The sequence below is a fragment of the Ruditapes philippinarum genome, unplaced genomic scaffold (genome assembly GCF_026571515.1).
Source record: "Ruditapes philippinarum isolate M1 unplaced genomic scaffold, ASM2657151v2 ctg94_1_1_1_1, whole genome shotgun sequence".
NCBI classification, from domain to species: Eukaryota; Metazoa; Mollusca; class Bivalvia; order Venerida; family Veneridae; genus Ruditapes; species Ruditapes philippinarum.
Window position 1 is genome coordinate 115,509 of NW_026853837.1, and position 17,130 is coordinate 132,638.

The window sequence follows — 17,130 nt, forward strand, 5'->3', positions numbered from 1 at the left end:
TGATCTATTTTTCTTTCTCTTAAATGAGATAATTTCGAACATATTTCACCTTGAGGACATCCTTTATTAAAGAAAGATTAAAAGATTTTGTGAACAAGAAATTTCTTGTTTTAATGGTGGACTGATAACCAACTTATCAGCTTGAAAAAGAATTCCTTATACATATACATCACATGTTTTTTTTAAACATATCTATGAATTATATAAAAAGAAAGATGACATGGATGTCTTGCATATAATGTCAGAGGTAAGGCATGTTATTAAGAGTATATAAATGATATATTATTTATGGTTCTTAGAGATGTGCTACATTATTTTTCAGTTAACTATTCTCTCCTTTTATTGATTATTCCTTCAAGATTTTTGCTTAGTCATCTCCCACTTACTTACCTGTTGGTACTGTGTGTGTGTAAGTTGATACTGAGATTAGTTTAGTGTCTGTGACTGTACTGAATAAACTCACCTTCAATATACAGGATAGTGAGATGATTTGAGCCATCAATAAGTATATATGAGCCGTGTCACGACAAAACCAACATAATGGGTTTGCGACCAGCATGGATCCAGACCAGCCTGCGCGTCCGCGCAGTCTGATCAGGATCCATGCTGTTCGCTATCAGTTTCTCTACTTGTAATAGGGTTTGTAAGCGAACAGCATGGATCCTGATTGGACTGCTCGTATGCGCAGGCTGGTCTGGATCCATGCTGGACGCAAACCCACTATGTTGGTTTTGTCGTGACGCGGCTTATATAATTTATTATTATATAATTTGCTGGCCTCAACATTCTCCATCCCTAATATCTATGACATGATATTTCAATGAGCCTAGGGTCAGTAGAAGCTGTTTGATACAGTACCTTTATCTTGCAGGCATGCAGATTGCAAAATTTGCCAAATTTCTAGTATTTTTTTTTTATTGAAAATACAAATTTTGTAACATGGCTAACAATTTTTTAGGATTGACCATTATAGGCAAGATGAATTGTGAAGATTTTAGATCATAAATTAAGAAATGTGTAATTAAATGTTCTATTACTCGAATATGTCATTATGAACATGTATAAAGATAGTATCATTATTTGATATGTTAGTATTTAATTAATTTAAATGTCTCATTGAATGCTACAAAATCTATTTGACATTATTTGATATAACCTATCTCTAATGATAAACAATAGAATACATAATTACTTTACAATTTAATGCTCCCCTACAAAGATTTTACATGAACATGTTGGAATAGTGCCTTGTAATGTATGCTAATACATTGATACAGGTCTTGTTTTAAAAAAAGAAACTTCCTAACTTTTTATAATTCACTATATCTGTATTAAAAAGTTTAAAACCCAAGTGTTAATTTTGTGACAATATTACCAATTCTAATCAAACTGTACAGTTATATGACCTTACTACGTTGTCTGTACAATTGTTTGTTACTGAATTTTTGAAGCCATCTCTAGCCTTATGTAGTAATTTTAATAATATAGTTTCAGAGGTGAGTGTTCAATTACCATGTATCAGTTGATATAGACAATATTGACTTAGTAAAATTGAGTCACCAACAATGGAGTACAAACCGAGCCTGCACAATCCCTACAGTCTGACCTGACTATACTATTAGCGATGTTATAAAACATAGAAATCTTGAATGTTTACAAAAAAATTTCACCGGATAAAGATTTAAAATGATTCTTTTTATTTAAGATACCATAGATGGTATTCATTCTTTATAATGTTTCATTTCACATAATTATATATCTACAAAATACGGCCTAGATTACAGTTTATATTACATTATATTCTTCTATTGTCTGAAACAGATATTCATGTTTATGTGACTTATATTCAAATTAGTAAATACAATACGAGAATTCTCTGTCAAAGTTTATTTTATACTGTGAATTTAATCAGGGTAATTTTTTCATGTTAGCCAAAACGAATTACCTCAAGGATATGTGAATATACTCTCTCAGCTCCTGTTCTATATTTAACTACAACTTTATCTTCCTCAAGTATTTTTCTTCTTTTCCAAAAAAGGATTGAGTCATTCCTGTTGCTGCATGGTTAGGTATAAATGTTTTATGAAGTTTAGACATGATATTGCTCTCTTTTTGTGACATTTGATCTAGATTTGGTCATGTAAATTTTAAATTGAAACCAGGTTATTGCGTGTTTCGGCTGAAATAAATTTAAGGGACTTTTCTGTGTTTAAAAAATCTTCATTGACGAAGCAAGTACAGAACTTCCTAAAAATTTGTTTCATCTGTGTTTAAATTTTCTGTAATCCTGTTATTTCTTGATCTGCCATTATACTCACTGTAAAATTATTATTATTATATATTATTGAGATTTTCAATGTTCAAAATACATTTCTATGCTTTTTCAGAAGTCTTGAACTGTATAATTTGTCATATGTTTTATGAAAATTTTTGCAGTCTTATACATGTATCTCACCGACAATATGTTATAAATTTACTGTAAAAAAGAGGTGATACTGGAGTAACTAATAGTTTTGTTTGTATACAAGTTCATGTTGAATATGTTAAAAGTATAAAATGCAATTTTAATGACATTGCTTTGTATTTCATAGTCTCCAGAAATATTACCTCAAATGCCATAAAACATGATATTTTATGTTGTAAAGATACTTTATATAATTTATACAAAGAGGGCAGATAAAGCTATATTTCAAATTTAGTGGTGGCAGGGATGGAGTTACAATCTTAATGAAACATTTACCCACTGATTTTAGAAACAAACTTTTACTAGAATGAGGCTTTACTAGCAGTGCTAATCAGTGTTTCCTTTAAATAATTTAATAAGTGTGTAAAAAAAAGATTTTTGTGATGTTCTTATGTGTGCTTATTCAAATTGAGATAATCTAAGCATTTTTTTCTTAAACCTTGCTAACTTTAATGAGTCAATGTATACAGACAATATACAAACTGTTTATTTACTGACAATCATTATATAGACGTTTTTCCTGTTTATTTATAGTTAGAAGTCTTGGAAAGTTGAAGTACAAAAATAAATTGATGGCATTAAAGTCAATCAAATGTTAATGAATTAGATAACTTTAAATGTTATATACTTGAATATAATCTTGTTTATTTAATATAAGATGCTTTGAGAAAAGTTTTAAATGAAATGATGGAATAAAATATTGTGTTTTTGAGTTAAATTATTATATGATCAATTTTATTAATTATTAATAATTCATAATAATTAATAACTTGTATATATTTAAGTGTAAAAACAAGGAAAACAAGAAATGAACATCATTTGCTCATATGCTGTATTGACTTATTTTTATCTAATGTTGATAAAAAGTAAACTTAAAAAGAAAAACCCATGAAATCTGAATCATCAATATATTGTGTTTCAGTTTCAAGGAAGGCCGAAAAACTGCAAATCATTATACACAAAAGCAGCAGTCAACTACCAATATCTGATACCAGTCAACTACCAATATCTTATAGTTGTTTTTATATGACCCGGTTTTCTATAAGCTATATTGAATGACACACCTGTATATAATTTTTGCCACACATGAAAGAGCTCCAATATTTTGGTATGGCTGTATTGTAGCTGATTGGTAGACAGGGTTTACTTCGGTATTATCAAGTAGAAGTTCATGCTGTACACATTGTATTGGATTATGAAATCTTAAAATACTAGTCGCGATTTCGCGATTCTATTTTCCATCGTTTAAGAGAGGATACTTAAAAAAAAATAAGAAATTAACTTTTTCATATTGAAAAAAAGTTAAATAAGAAAAAAAAATGTTTATTTTAAATAATATGAATATTTTGTTGGACATATTTTGTTGGAGTTTATAGAAAAATTGTGAATAAAAAAGAAATAACAATACAAAAATTAAATACAAATGGATAATATGTCTCATGAATGGATTCTAATGATTTTATTAAAAATCTGATTTTAGTGTTTACTGGTAAGAATTAATTAATTAATTTGTTGTTTTACAATATTATCTTTTCTTTAATACTTAAATAATTAATGGATTTAAAATATCTGTTTTGTTATTATAGATACAGTTGGTATTTAATTGCAATAGATTATAACTTTATTTTCATATTAAGTCATTTTCAGGAATTATTTTAATTTAATTAAAATTTAAATTTTTCATGAGTTAAATTTTAATTTATTCATCATGAAAAAAAAATCATTAATTATTTATTTGAATTTTAGATTTTAATACACAAAATGGATATTTGAAATGAACTTCTGTTCCCAAATATTAAGAATTTTGGTGGAACTTATGTTGTCTTTTATATGAACATTGATTATTTGATTAATAATTACAACAAGATAACAGAGGTGTGTTTTTACATTTACTAAAAAAATAAAATTATATTTAAAAAAAATCGCTCTAAGTTTGTGAAAGTCATTACTTAATATTAAATATGAAAACATATTGTTAATGATTTTATAAAACAAATTAATGGAAAAAAAAGCAAACCCCAAAAAAACAAATAGAATTTTGTTAAGAATGTTTAGAAATGGGCGTATGATATTTGATAAAACAAAAATGGTGAAACATCCGGGCAAAAAGTGGTTGGTTGTAATGGATAATAATGCATATGCATGTTTCAGTTAAAGTTCAACATAGTTCATGAAAGAAAGATTTGATTTTAGACAATTTCATGTAAATTATAGTTATTTTCAGAATAAAATGAGGGTATACTTGATATAAGGTAGTAAATATAAATTTGGCAAAATAATAAAACTGAGAAATACAAAACTTACTTTAAAAATCTTATTCTCAAATGTTTTTATACAAAGAAGAGTTGATGTTTTTGGCTATTAATATATATAATAATATATTGTAGTAAATGTTTTATATTGAATGACATTTTATTTATATTTCAGAATCCCTACAGAGTATGAAGATATTCTATCTTCTAGATCCATTTTTATAAAGTTCAGCAACTACAGCGACCAAAATGCAGGGTAACACTGACGTAGAGCTGACGGAATTTGAGAAAAAGATCAATGATAGGGTGGGGTTCTCATCCTGCTACAGGCCACGGCCTGTTACCACAGAGAAATCTGATGGAAATATGCACTTTACTATAACGAAGCATCCAAAAGAAGCATTAGAAATCATGAACACTTTGCGTAGATCTGAAAAATTGTGTGATGTAACGTTATTAGTTGGAGAAGAAAAATTTGTGTGTCATAAAATAGTGTTAGCATCATCAAGTTCATACTTCCGTGCAATGTTTACCGGCGGCATGAGGGAGGAGGAAATGAGCATAATCCCGCTGCACGGAATCCATCCGTGCACACTGTCAGTTTTAATAGACTTCGCATACACTGCAGAAATTAGAGTAAGCGAACAAAATGTGTGCTATCTTTTACCGGCAGCTACTATGTTCCAAATGAATCACGTTGTTGAAGCGTGTAGTGTATTTTTAGAACAGCAGCTTGATGCTAGTAACTGTATCGGAATAACGGACTTCGCTAGCGAACATGGCTGCACAGACCTTGAGACAAAGGCCCGAGAATATATTTATAAACACTTTTCAGAAGTCATCAAATGTGATGAATTTTTACAATTAACATCATCTCAATTAGTTAATTTAATTAAACATGATGAGTTAAATGTAAAGTGTGAATCAGAAGTTTTCAATGCTGTGATACGATGGGTGCAACATGACACAGAAAAAAGACTGTGTAAATTAGAAAATATGTTGTCTGCTGTTAGGTGCCACTTTTTATCCCCAAATTTTTTAGAAAAGCAGTTGAATCATTGTACTGTTTTAAAGAAAATGCCCCAGTGCCAAGAATATTTGTCTCGAATTTTCCAAGGGCTAAAATTACATCAGGTTTGTCCGGAAAAACCAAGAAAACCTTGCGCACCTTTAGTGATTTTCTCTGCCGGAGGATATTTAAGACAGTCTTTAAGTAATTTTGAATGTTATAATCCACAGACAAATCAGTGGTTAAAACTTCCTGATCTACCGACACCACGCAGTGGCTTGTGTGGCTGTACAGTGAAAGGTTCATTCTATGCTGTTGGAGGTAGAAACAATTCTTCTGAGGGTAACTTAGATTCAAATTCAGTGGATATGTATGATCAGTATAGACACTGTTGGGTACAGAGATGTCCCATGATACTGCCTAGAAATAGAGTTGGGGTTTGTGCAATGGACAATATGATATATGCTGTGGGTGGCTCACAGGGACAGATTCATCATAATTCAGCTGAAAGGTGGGTAAAATGTCTAGTCTACAAGATACCTTCATAACTCTCTATGTCCTATATCTATTCATAAAACACAACATTGTTAACAAAACAAATGAAAACTCACATCTGTTTTTCTGACCAGTTCTGAAATAGCAAAACAGTTAGCTGTAAATAATTGTTACTACAAGATTTTCACAAGACCTGACGTAAAGTTCATCCTGTACAATATCTTTTGAAAATTCTTAAGCTTTTTTCAATTTGAAAAAAAAAATCTAATTAGATGAAAAAAAAGAGAGAGGGAAAGAGATGGTAAAATAAATCGGTTATAAAATCTTCATGTTAGAAATAACAATGGTCCTGCTATGAACCTAAATAAAATAAACAACTATAAAGAAAAATGTGTAGAGACAGCAAATTTAATAATAAATATCTTCTGGTGTGATATAATTTGTAAATAATTATAATAGTTATTTAGTTTGCATAAACAGAAGTTAAAAGTATATATGCGGTTTGTTTATATGTTTTATTTTGAATTGATTAAGACAAATAGGAACTGTCAACTTCAAAGTTTTTAAATATAATGATTCTTGCAAATATAATATTTTCACAAATCTTTATTTTTTAAAATATAGAAATTTCACATTACTGTTATTAAACCTTAGCCTATTGGTTGCTACAGGTTTTACCCATACGACCAGTATAGACCAATATCTGCAAGCACACCCGTGTCATCTGATCTGTTTATTATTTAGTCAGTACATATTACGAAATTTTCCCTAAATTTAATGAATGGTTTAGTCAATAATTATAGAAAGATGGAAAAGTCCATTTAAGATATTTAGTGTAGTAACTGTTAATTGACAAAGGTGTGCCACAGACAGAATATCATTTTATTAGTAGGAGAAGTGTTTGTTGTACATGTTGAGACAGATGGTCAGACAGATATATCATAAACTGAGTATAAAGTTATGATAATACTAGAGGATGACTGTTACTGACATGTAATGGCATTTATGATGATCTTATAACTTCACTCTCAGCCATTTATGTCGATAGTTCATAATGGTCATTATCGGCAATATTTTACTGTTGTTATTAACAAAAGATTTGCAAGTCATACCTAGTGTAACATAGTGATGACAGGTCAATCTATACACTAATTTATTATTTTCATTATTTTTCTGTCATACTCACTGTAATATAAGAGTCATAAGTAACAGAAATATTGATTTGTTAACATAAAAAGAATTTCAAGATTTTGTTTATTTCTCTTGTTATATTTAAAAGTGATGTAGAAATAAATGATGGTAACAAGACACTCAGATTGTGAATATATAAAATTATCTTAAATTAAAAAAATAGTTTTTTCTGTTGGAAGGATAGAAAAGTAGCAAACAGCCTTCTAACCCGATATAGTCTTTGTTTTTTCCTTGTCAAGTATAGCAAATAATTGTTTAATTTTTGGACGAACGTAAGTGAGGGAGAAAATAAAAAAGATCAACCTTTTGTTTACACAGTAATGTTATATAGTTACCAACTTTTCTTCTTTAGTAATTAAAAATAAAAATAAAATAAAAATATTTTTTCTATATTAGTGAATAAAAAGAAGAAATACAAAATCATAAGATAATTTAAAGTTGACCACACAATGACTTATAGGGCAGAATTTGCTGTGTAAGGCACTGATTGTAAGAAAGGAGGAGATTATTTGGCACAGCATTATCAGCCATTGTTTCTGGTGTAGTAATCTGAATTGATTTGACACCAACTTGAATACATGACTTCATATCAGATAACGGGACCTATAAATTGTTTAATGAGCGTTTTGTATTGATAAAGACTTGAAGTTTGATTACATTATAATATAATGACTTTGCTAAAACACACGGAAATTTTGTTTCAAGTCAGTAGTATAATAAACAGAGAGATAAAAAAAAATTTCATGTCATGAAAAAGAATCTCAATAATTATATCATTAACTCTATAACTATTATATTTTACACCAAACATCAAAAAAATGTTCAAGAGGTCTTTGGAAAAAAAATGTGGTGTAAAAGATTAATACAAATTAGATCTGAGTGAAATTTTAACTGCTACACCATTCATTTGATATTCGCAAAGAATATAGTTAAAAAAAATTAATAAATAAAAAAAAAAGATGAAAATAAGATTTGAAATTACATAAAAACATAGATAATATGCTACTGTTTTAGAACTTTACAAAATGAACTTTTACAGAATCAATGCTTAAACCATAGTTGATATTTTAGTTGTGTGAAATATGATTATTTTGTACTTTTTTCTTTGTGGAGAATATCAGTAGAGGTGTTGAATCTCAGAATAGTGAGAATACTCCTTGTTTTGTTGTTTGTTGTTTTTTGTACTTTTAAGATAGATTTTATCCTTTATTGAAGTCAACTCAGCATGTTCTAATTTTAAGCATTCAAGTAATTTGATTTGACATGTTCTGCTCTTGTGATGATCATAACTTTGTAGTGCAGTCAAATACAAAAATAAATTAATACAAGATCTTTTTTAATTTTTAGCATTATTGTTAAGATGCTGTAATTTTAAAGAATATAATTATATTTTGTAAATGCAAACTTTCAGTATATTTCCTTAAAATAAACTAAAACGTCTACAGCGGGAAAAAATATAAAGTGGAAAACTACTTTTCTACAATACAATAGATTACATTTAAGTCCTTTTATTGATAAAATTGAAAAATTAAAATGGTATAAAAACTTCCCCAAGTTTTTATGGTATCTTTACATCAGTCAGTCAGGTACTAAAATAAGGGCAGTCAGATTAAAATTAAGTTGCATAACGCCACTTTTCTTTATAATACTTTATTACTGTAATGCGTTGTAAGCCTATTTGAGGCGATTTAAGAGTTTAATGTATTGTCCTGTATGTTTGAATATGGACATTAAAATAAAGTTGACACACTATTGACCAAATGTCGGACACCTGAATGTTTTGATATATTTCTGTGTATACCAGGTGTCTACAGCAAAATATATATGTAACAATGCAAAATACTGAAATTAAGTTCATATGTCAAAATGATTTAAAATTAACTTTTTATTTTCAACAAGTATAGGATTAAGATTTATTTTAAAACTTGGGAAGTTTCAAGTAGCATATGCCATCTGGTGTCATTATTGTTTCAATGAGGATATCTAACATGCACTGCACTTTTAAATTTTTATAAAATCTTTTTTTTCTTTTTTTTTCTTTTTTTTTTCTTTTTTTTTCTTTTTTTTTTGAGAAATCTCTTATTATCAATCTTTTTCTTCTTTTCTTTTTTTGTGTGTTAAACAGATAATATATGATAAAAGTTTTTTGGTCTTGCACTCTGTTTTTGTCCATTTTCATCTGAAAAAAAGGTTAAATATATTTTCAGATACATATATTTCTATTTGATATCTTTCGATGATATACCATCCATAGAATAACCCCTTGAACTATATTCTCAATAAAGAAAATTGCTACAAATTTTCCCCTCACATGGTTATGAAAATGATGATATTGATACAGAAAAAAACCTGTGATTTTTAATTAGTTGATGTACTGTTATTATCATCTTTTTTCAGATATGATCCAGATCTAGACAAATGGCAGAAAATTGCCCAAATGAACAGTCGGCGTATAGGCGTAGGTCTGGCGTGTGTTAATCGACTTCTGTTTGCTGTAGGAGGGTATGACGGTCAACAGCGCTTAAAAAGTGTAGAAAGATACGATCCAGAAAATGATGAATGGTCATATGTGTCACCTATGAATACAACAAGAAGTGGTGCTGGTAAGTCACTTCTACCTCTCTCTAAATGTTGAGATAGTGACCTGCCTATATCATCAATATAGAACAGGGGAGTCTGTATTGTATATCAATGCAATTTGACTTGAAAATACTGTCAATTTCAGCATTTTAGTTCGGAATTCATCAAAATTAAAAATTCAAAGCAGGGTTAGCCATTTATACATATTTAATTTTTTTTAGCAAGATAAAAAAAGTCTGGATGAAAGAAAAATTTTGCTTTGTTTTCAAAGTGAAATAAGTTTACACAAACAGTTATATAAAACTAGTAGCAGATGTAACATTTTCCAATTATCCTGCTTGTTTAATTTACAATACTGAGGCAAAAATGAACATTTTCAGTGAGTTGTATAATCTAGAAATAAGACAGAAATTTGAAACTTGATATCTCAGATAACATATTATTGTTTTACTAGAAAGGTTTTTTTTGATCATGACAAAAATTAAAATCAGTTTCCAGTGAAATTGTGAGGTTTGTTATTTGTCCTGAAAGTAGGTCCATTTATAAAAGTGGTTTGCTCCAAATTCAATTGTTATGTATGTATGAGTTGTTAAAACTATTTAAAAAATTATTTCTTAAGATATTGTTCAGTCTTGAATTTATAATATTTTTTAAATGATTATTTTCATTATTTCCAGAATTTTTTTTTAAAAAAAGAAAGAAATTTTTGATAAAAATGATTTACTTTTTATTTAGATGAAACAAAATAGATACTGGTAATTATCAATGGATTTCATATGTCACAGGTCAATGATAGGTAAATTTCTGATGTTAAAGTGTGAATGATTCATTGTTAACTTTTTGGTCAGAGATTCATTATTTGTATCATGATTTTCAAAAAATTGTGATTTTTTTTTTGTGTCCCTCACTGGAAATGACGCATTATGAAGTGACAGTGATTGATGGATACTTCCAGATCAGTTTTACATTTGACATTTGGTTGCATTTAACAAGATATGTTTAGGTTTATGTGTTATAACATTGATACTCTATTTACTGGGTTACACGTTTTAATTAGTGTTTAAATGTCAACAAGGTCCTGTAGGTAAACTTTACATGTTGATCTCCCTTTAAATAAACTTAGGAGGATGAACAAAGTTACCTCCCTTACTGGTATGAACAAATTGTATTAGATCAAATATAAAAATGTTAAACAATGTATGTTTGTATTGCAGGTTGTACGTCCCTGGATGGTTGTGTGTATGTTGTTGGAGGGTATGACAGTACCAGTCAATTACGTACAGTAGAAAGATATTGTCTTATGACAGATAAATGGGAGTTTGTAGCCCCTATGAGAAGTCCACGTAGTGCTCTAAGTGTGGCTGTACTTGGTGGAAAACTTTATGCTTTAGGTACAGAATTTTTTGAAATCAGTTAAAGAAGCAAAATTTATAATTGTTTAATAGAAAGAAATATTTCCTGCTGGAAAAGTTGCTGCTTTTGATCTAAAACATATTTCAATGAACAGCTGACACTGTAAATGCTACTTTGATTAATAAATAAATTTTTTAATATAATGAATCACTTTCATTTGTCAATGCCATAATCTGCATTGAAAATGCCTTTACTGATCATGTGATAGGGCTATTCATCTAGCACCGTGAAGTCAGTTGCATAATTACAACAAACTGTGAAAATGTTTGTTTGAGTTCTTATTTGGCAAGTTAATTTTGAGGCAGTACAGTCTGAAGAAAATGATAACGATGATTTGCTAAGTATAGTCATTTATTATATGACTGTAGATATGACTGTAGATTAATCTGTGCTTTTTAGCTCACCTGAGCTTGCTCAGGGTGAGCTTTTAGGATCGGTGAATGTCCGTCGTCCGTCGTCCGTCGTCCGTCGTCCGTCCGGCCGTCCACAATTACTTGTGAACACTCTAGCGGTCGCATTTTTGCCTCAATCATCATCAAACTTGGTCAGGATGCTTATCTAGTTGAAAGCTCGGATGAGTTCGAACATGGGTCATCTCGGATGAAAAACTAGGTCACAAGAGCTAAAAATAGAAAAACCTTGTGAACACTCTAGAGGTCACATTTTTGACCCAATCATCATCAAACTTGGTCAGGATGTTTGTCTAGGTGATAGCTTGGATGAGTTCGAACATGGGTCATCTCGGATGAAAAAGTAGGTCACAGGAGCTATAAATAGAAAAACCTTGTGAACACTCTAGTGGTCACATTTTTGAACCAATCATCATCAAACTTGGTCAGAATGCTTGTCTAGTCAATTGCTTGGATGAGTTCGAACATGGGTCATCTCTGATGAAAAACTAGGTCACAGGAGCTAAAAATAGAAAAACCTTGTGAACACTCTAGTGGTCACATTTTTGACCCAATCATCATCAAACTTTGTCAGGATGCTTGTTTAGATAATAGCTCGGATGAGTTCGAATATGGGTCATCTCGGATGAAAAACTAGGTCACCGGAGCTATAAATAGAAAAACCTTGTGAACACTCTAGTGGTCACATTTTTGCATCAATCATCATCAAACTTGGTCAGGATGCTTTATCTAGTTGATAGCTTGGATGAGTTCGAACATGGGTCATCTCGGATGAAAAAGTAGGTCACCAGAGCTAAAAAATAGAAAAAACCTTGTTAACACTTTAGCGGTCACATTTTTGCATCAATCATCATCAAACTTGATCAAGATGCTTGTCTAGGTGATAGCTCGGATGAGTTCGAACATGGGTCATCTCGGATGAAAAAACTAGGTCACAGGAGCTAAAAATAGAAAACCTTGTTAACACTCTATGTTGGTCACAATTTTGACTCAATTGTCATCAAACTTGGTCAGGAAACTTGTCTAGGTCATTGCTGGGAATAAATCGAACATGGGACATTTCGGATGAAAAAACTAGGTCACAGGAGCTAAAAATAGAAAAAATCTTGTTAACACTCTAGTGGCTACTGTTGTGATCCAAATATTCTGTTAATTGGTCTGAAAGTTTGTTTTGATGATTTCTAAGTCAAGATCGAACATGGGTCATCTTGGATGAAAAACTAGGTCACACCGCCCAAATATGGAAAAACCTTGTTAACATTCTAGTGGTCACATTTTCGACTCAATTATCATCAAACTTGGTCAGGATGTTTGTCTAGGTAATTGCTTGGATGAGTTCGAAATCGCATGTGAAACTAGGTCACCGGAGCTAAAAATAGAAAAATCTTGTTAACAAACTCTAGTTGCTACTATTTTGATCCAAGTATCCTGGAAATTGGTCTGAAAGTTTGTTTTGATGATTTCTAGGTCAAGTTTGAATATGTGTCACCTGGGTAAAAAACTAGGTCGCACTGCTCAAATATGGATAATCCTTGTTAACACTGTAGTGGTCACATTTTTGACTCACCTGTCATGAGACTTGGTCAGAATGCTTGTCTAGGTAATTGTTTGGATGAGTTTGATAATTCAGGTGAGCGATCTAGGGCCATCATGGCCCTCTTGTTTATTTCAGGTGGTTATGATGGTAATGATTTCTTGTCAACAGTCGAGTGTTATGATCCTGATAAAGATGAGTGGACGGATGTTTCCTACATGACATGTGGACGTAGTGGTCATGGAGTCGCCGTCGGTGCTGAACCTGTCGGCAGCTGATAGCAATAAGTCATAGAGGAATATAATACTGAAATAAAATTGAAAATATATGTGAAAAGAAAGAAACAAAACCCCATACTGATATAAAAATGAAGAAACATTGGACTATTGTATGTTGAAACATCAAATCTCCCCACATAGTGTGTAACCATTGACCAAAAGCTGATTATGCTACCTTGTAGCATGTTATTATTCCAGTGTAGCTCTTACAACAAAACCATAAATACAACAAACAAAAACTGAATTAAAACAAGATTTTGTGTTTTAATTCATATTTAAGACATTCAACACCAAAGATAAAAACAATTTTTAAGGAAAGAAAGAAAAAAATCATGTGAAAATTGCTCAGAAATTAGGCTTAATATAAGAGAAAACTATGACAATTTCCCACTGATATATGGATATATGCTACTGTACAAATTCATATATAAAGTAGCATTCAAGTGAAATGAGAAAAAAAGTTTAACATTTTAATCCAGTTTCTGTAAGAGCAGCAGGCCAGGATAAGAAATGCATAAGTTTATAATGGCCAATAAATACAACTGATATAAGATCAGACTAACCTGAAAGTGAATAGAGAGGGATTGATCTATAAAGTGAGAAACAGAAAAAGGAGGATGTAGTGAACATTTATTGAGGATAGAATATTGAGGATATAATATTGAACATTAATGGGGATATAATAATGACATGTAGAACAATCCAAACCGAACAAACCTCAGCTAGTCATCAAAGATTTATGTATTGTAAAGTGTGTAACTTCATGACTATTGTACATATATATATTTACATGTATGATATATATATATGTGTAGTATGGAATAGTCTTAAAATACTGTGAGAGAAGTGTGTCCATGTTTTCATTCTGAAATAATGTTGTCTTACCTTCAAATGAATTTATATGGCATTTCAAAAGATAAATATATGTATATATTTATAAGAATTTAAGGATGTTATATTTGGCTTTAAGTATATATAACAGTATTGAACATAAAAATGCTGGAGTTTTCTATTACTTTTTTGTAAGTTCTAATGAATATACAAAGACTTTGAAGGCAATACGTGATTTTAAGGCCAGTCAGCTGTTCTATGTATTCACTTCCATTATATACATTTGAAATCTGTGACACATTAAGCTCACCATGTGACACGGTACTGCTTTTAGCATATTCATAAGTTGAAAAGCCATGTAATTACAATGCCTATAGTTACAATGTGTAGTAACAATGTGTAGGTACAGTTGAATGATGTCTCAAAAAGACTTCATGATTGATTGAAATCATTTAAAACTATAAAACAAAATTTAGAGAATGGTTTCTCTGATATTAAATTAGACAAGATAATTATGGGCTTTCATTTATGTACACACACTGTATTGTTTTAGACAATATTTTGAATGTGCAACAATCACTATATAATCAAAACATTTAGTGTCTGTTTATAGAATTGAATGTAAATTTGATATGAATAGATAGTTTAATATTTCATATTGGAAGTTCAACAAATTATTCAGAGAACACATAATTTGCACAAGGTTGCATTGACTTTGTTGTGATTTAATTAAGAAAAAATGATTGTGAGGGACTATGTTCACGAAGTCCAAAATCTGCTCAATACATTCTCCATAATATGTTAAGGAGTTTTCTTTGACAGTAAGACTTTTTTCATGATGATTTTTATTTATAAAAAAGTACAAATTATCATGTGACTTTCTTATTTCTTTTTAATAACTTTTTAAAGAATTAAAAAAGAATGTTTTGACTAGTGTGATAAATTTCTGAATGACATTTTGATTTTTCAATATTTGAAAGACAAGATGGAATAATTTTCAGTTGTTAAATATGAAATAGTAAATTAAAATGTTAAAAAATGATCAGAATTTTACCATTTTTGTCAATTTTCGATTATTTCGAATATATTATGATATAAAATGGTAATACAATAAACTGATCAAAAATACGAATGTATTCTTTATATCCCAATATAGCTGTTGGAATAGATTTCCAGTCAATTTATAAAAAGATTTTGAAGACTTTTTACAATTTATTTACTTAAGAGAAAGTTTTGTCTAGAAAAACAGAAACATGATGATTTATACCATATAAGAATAGTTATGTTCAAGAAGTACATAATCATGTTATAGAATACACTGTTTTCATATGCTCCCTTTGTTAACTGGGGGAGAGATACCAGCGTCACATGATAATGTGATGAAGTTACTGTTTACATTTATTGTTCATGTTATTATGTTATCATGTTCGTTACACTTTTGGAGATCTGCATAATGTTATTGTTACCTATTATAATGTTTACCACTATGATTACTATGTTTTGTTATAATAACTTGTTGAAGCATTATAAAGCTTTTCAAAAATGATCAAAACTAGGAAAAATAAAAAAAGAAATCAAACCTATTATGTCTTTCTTATGTTTTATTATATTGTACCGTTGCTGTGCTTAAAGGGTTTTCTACCATGCATATATAAATACTTGATTTTATTTTGACATGTAAACATAAATGGTTCTAAAGTCTGCTTTGACGAAGAAGTCAACTTTGATTATACTTACAAAAAATCATTACTACAACACTGCCTCCTTATTGATAATTGTTTTATTGTTGTCCTGTTTAAATTAACACCAACTCGCCAAAAGTGATGTAGCTTCACTGGTAAAGAAACGACCATTCCCACTTCTGTGTACATTTGTATTTTCCTCTGTCACAAGTTTGAAAATAGATCGACCAACGACTGACACAGAAAAAATGCTATAAACCAAAAATAAATGAAACCCTCTGCAAATATGGTCTTGCGCTCTTGTCTTGGTATAAATAGAAACACATCAAATAATCAAACAAGCAAACTACAATGCAGTCTCCATTGTATGACTTTTTTGTTAGAGATTTGAAACTTTTCCAATTTACAATTGCAATTGGCACAAATGCCAGGGTATTAAATTAAAAAAAAATATTTTTTTTTAAAACTTTAACTTCCTGGCGCTTGTGCCGATAACGGAACAACCATCTTGCACAACCATACAATCGAACAGTCTTCAAGATAAAAGTATCAATGAAATGTGCAAATATAAGCTTCAGATTTAGGTAGGAGGAATACTGCACATCTACAAGAAAGAAAAGGGATGTTTTATTTATGATAAACAGATATATATATATATCTGTTATGATTAGATATCACTACAATTAGTTACTCTATATCTATTAAAAGTAACATATATATACTAAATATTTGCAGACTACTGAATTTACTCAGTTAAAGTCGAAACATTTTTTGTCTGCAAATATGAAAAATATATTATCAGTTATCTATTTTGGGCACCTACTGACTCGGATTTGGATTGATTAACTATGTTGAAGTTTGTATTTCAAGGAAGTTAAAGCTGAACAAACTAGACATTAAAACTGTTACCTCGGAAGTCATATTTCTTTATCTGTTGAATCATGCTACAATAATGTTACAAATTAAAACACAAGTTAAATAACAACTTACA

General features: G+C 29.9%; 1 protein-coding gene across 5 annotated transcripts in view; it reads left to right on the forward strand.

Moving 5' to 3' along the window:
• The window catches only part of LOC132738122 (kelch-like ECH-associated protein 1), a 35,222-nt gene extending 19,182 nt beyond the window's left edge, over window positions 1-16,040 (forward strand). For 4 of the 5 annotated variants that reach the window (XM_060725550.1, XM_060725552.1, XM_060725553.1 and 1 more), the window contains 4 exons: window positions 4,892-6,236; window positions 9,809-10,014; window positions 11,206-11,382; window positions 13,487-16,040. In XM_060725550.1, coding sequence (XP_060581533.1) covers window positions 4,966-6,236; window positions 9,809-10,014; window positions 11,206-11,382; window positions 13,487-13,626 — 1,794 coding nt within the window. In that variant the 5' untranslated portion in view covers window positions 4,892-4,965 and the 3' untranslated portion in view covers window positions 13,627-16,040. Of the gene's footprint in view, window positions 1-3,480; window positions 3,954-4,891; window positions 6,237-9,808; window positions 10,015-11,205; window positions 11,383-13,486 lie in introns of those variants that run through there. The other variant, XM_060725551.1, reaches the window with a different exon arrangement.
• Window positions 16,041-17,130: the final 1,090 nt, after the last annotated feature.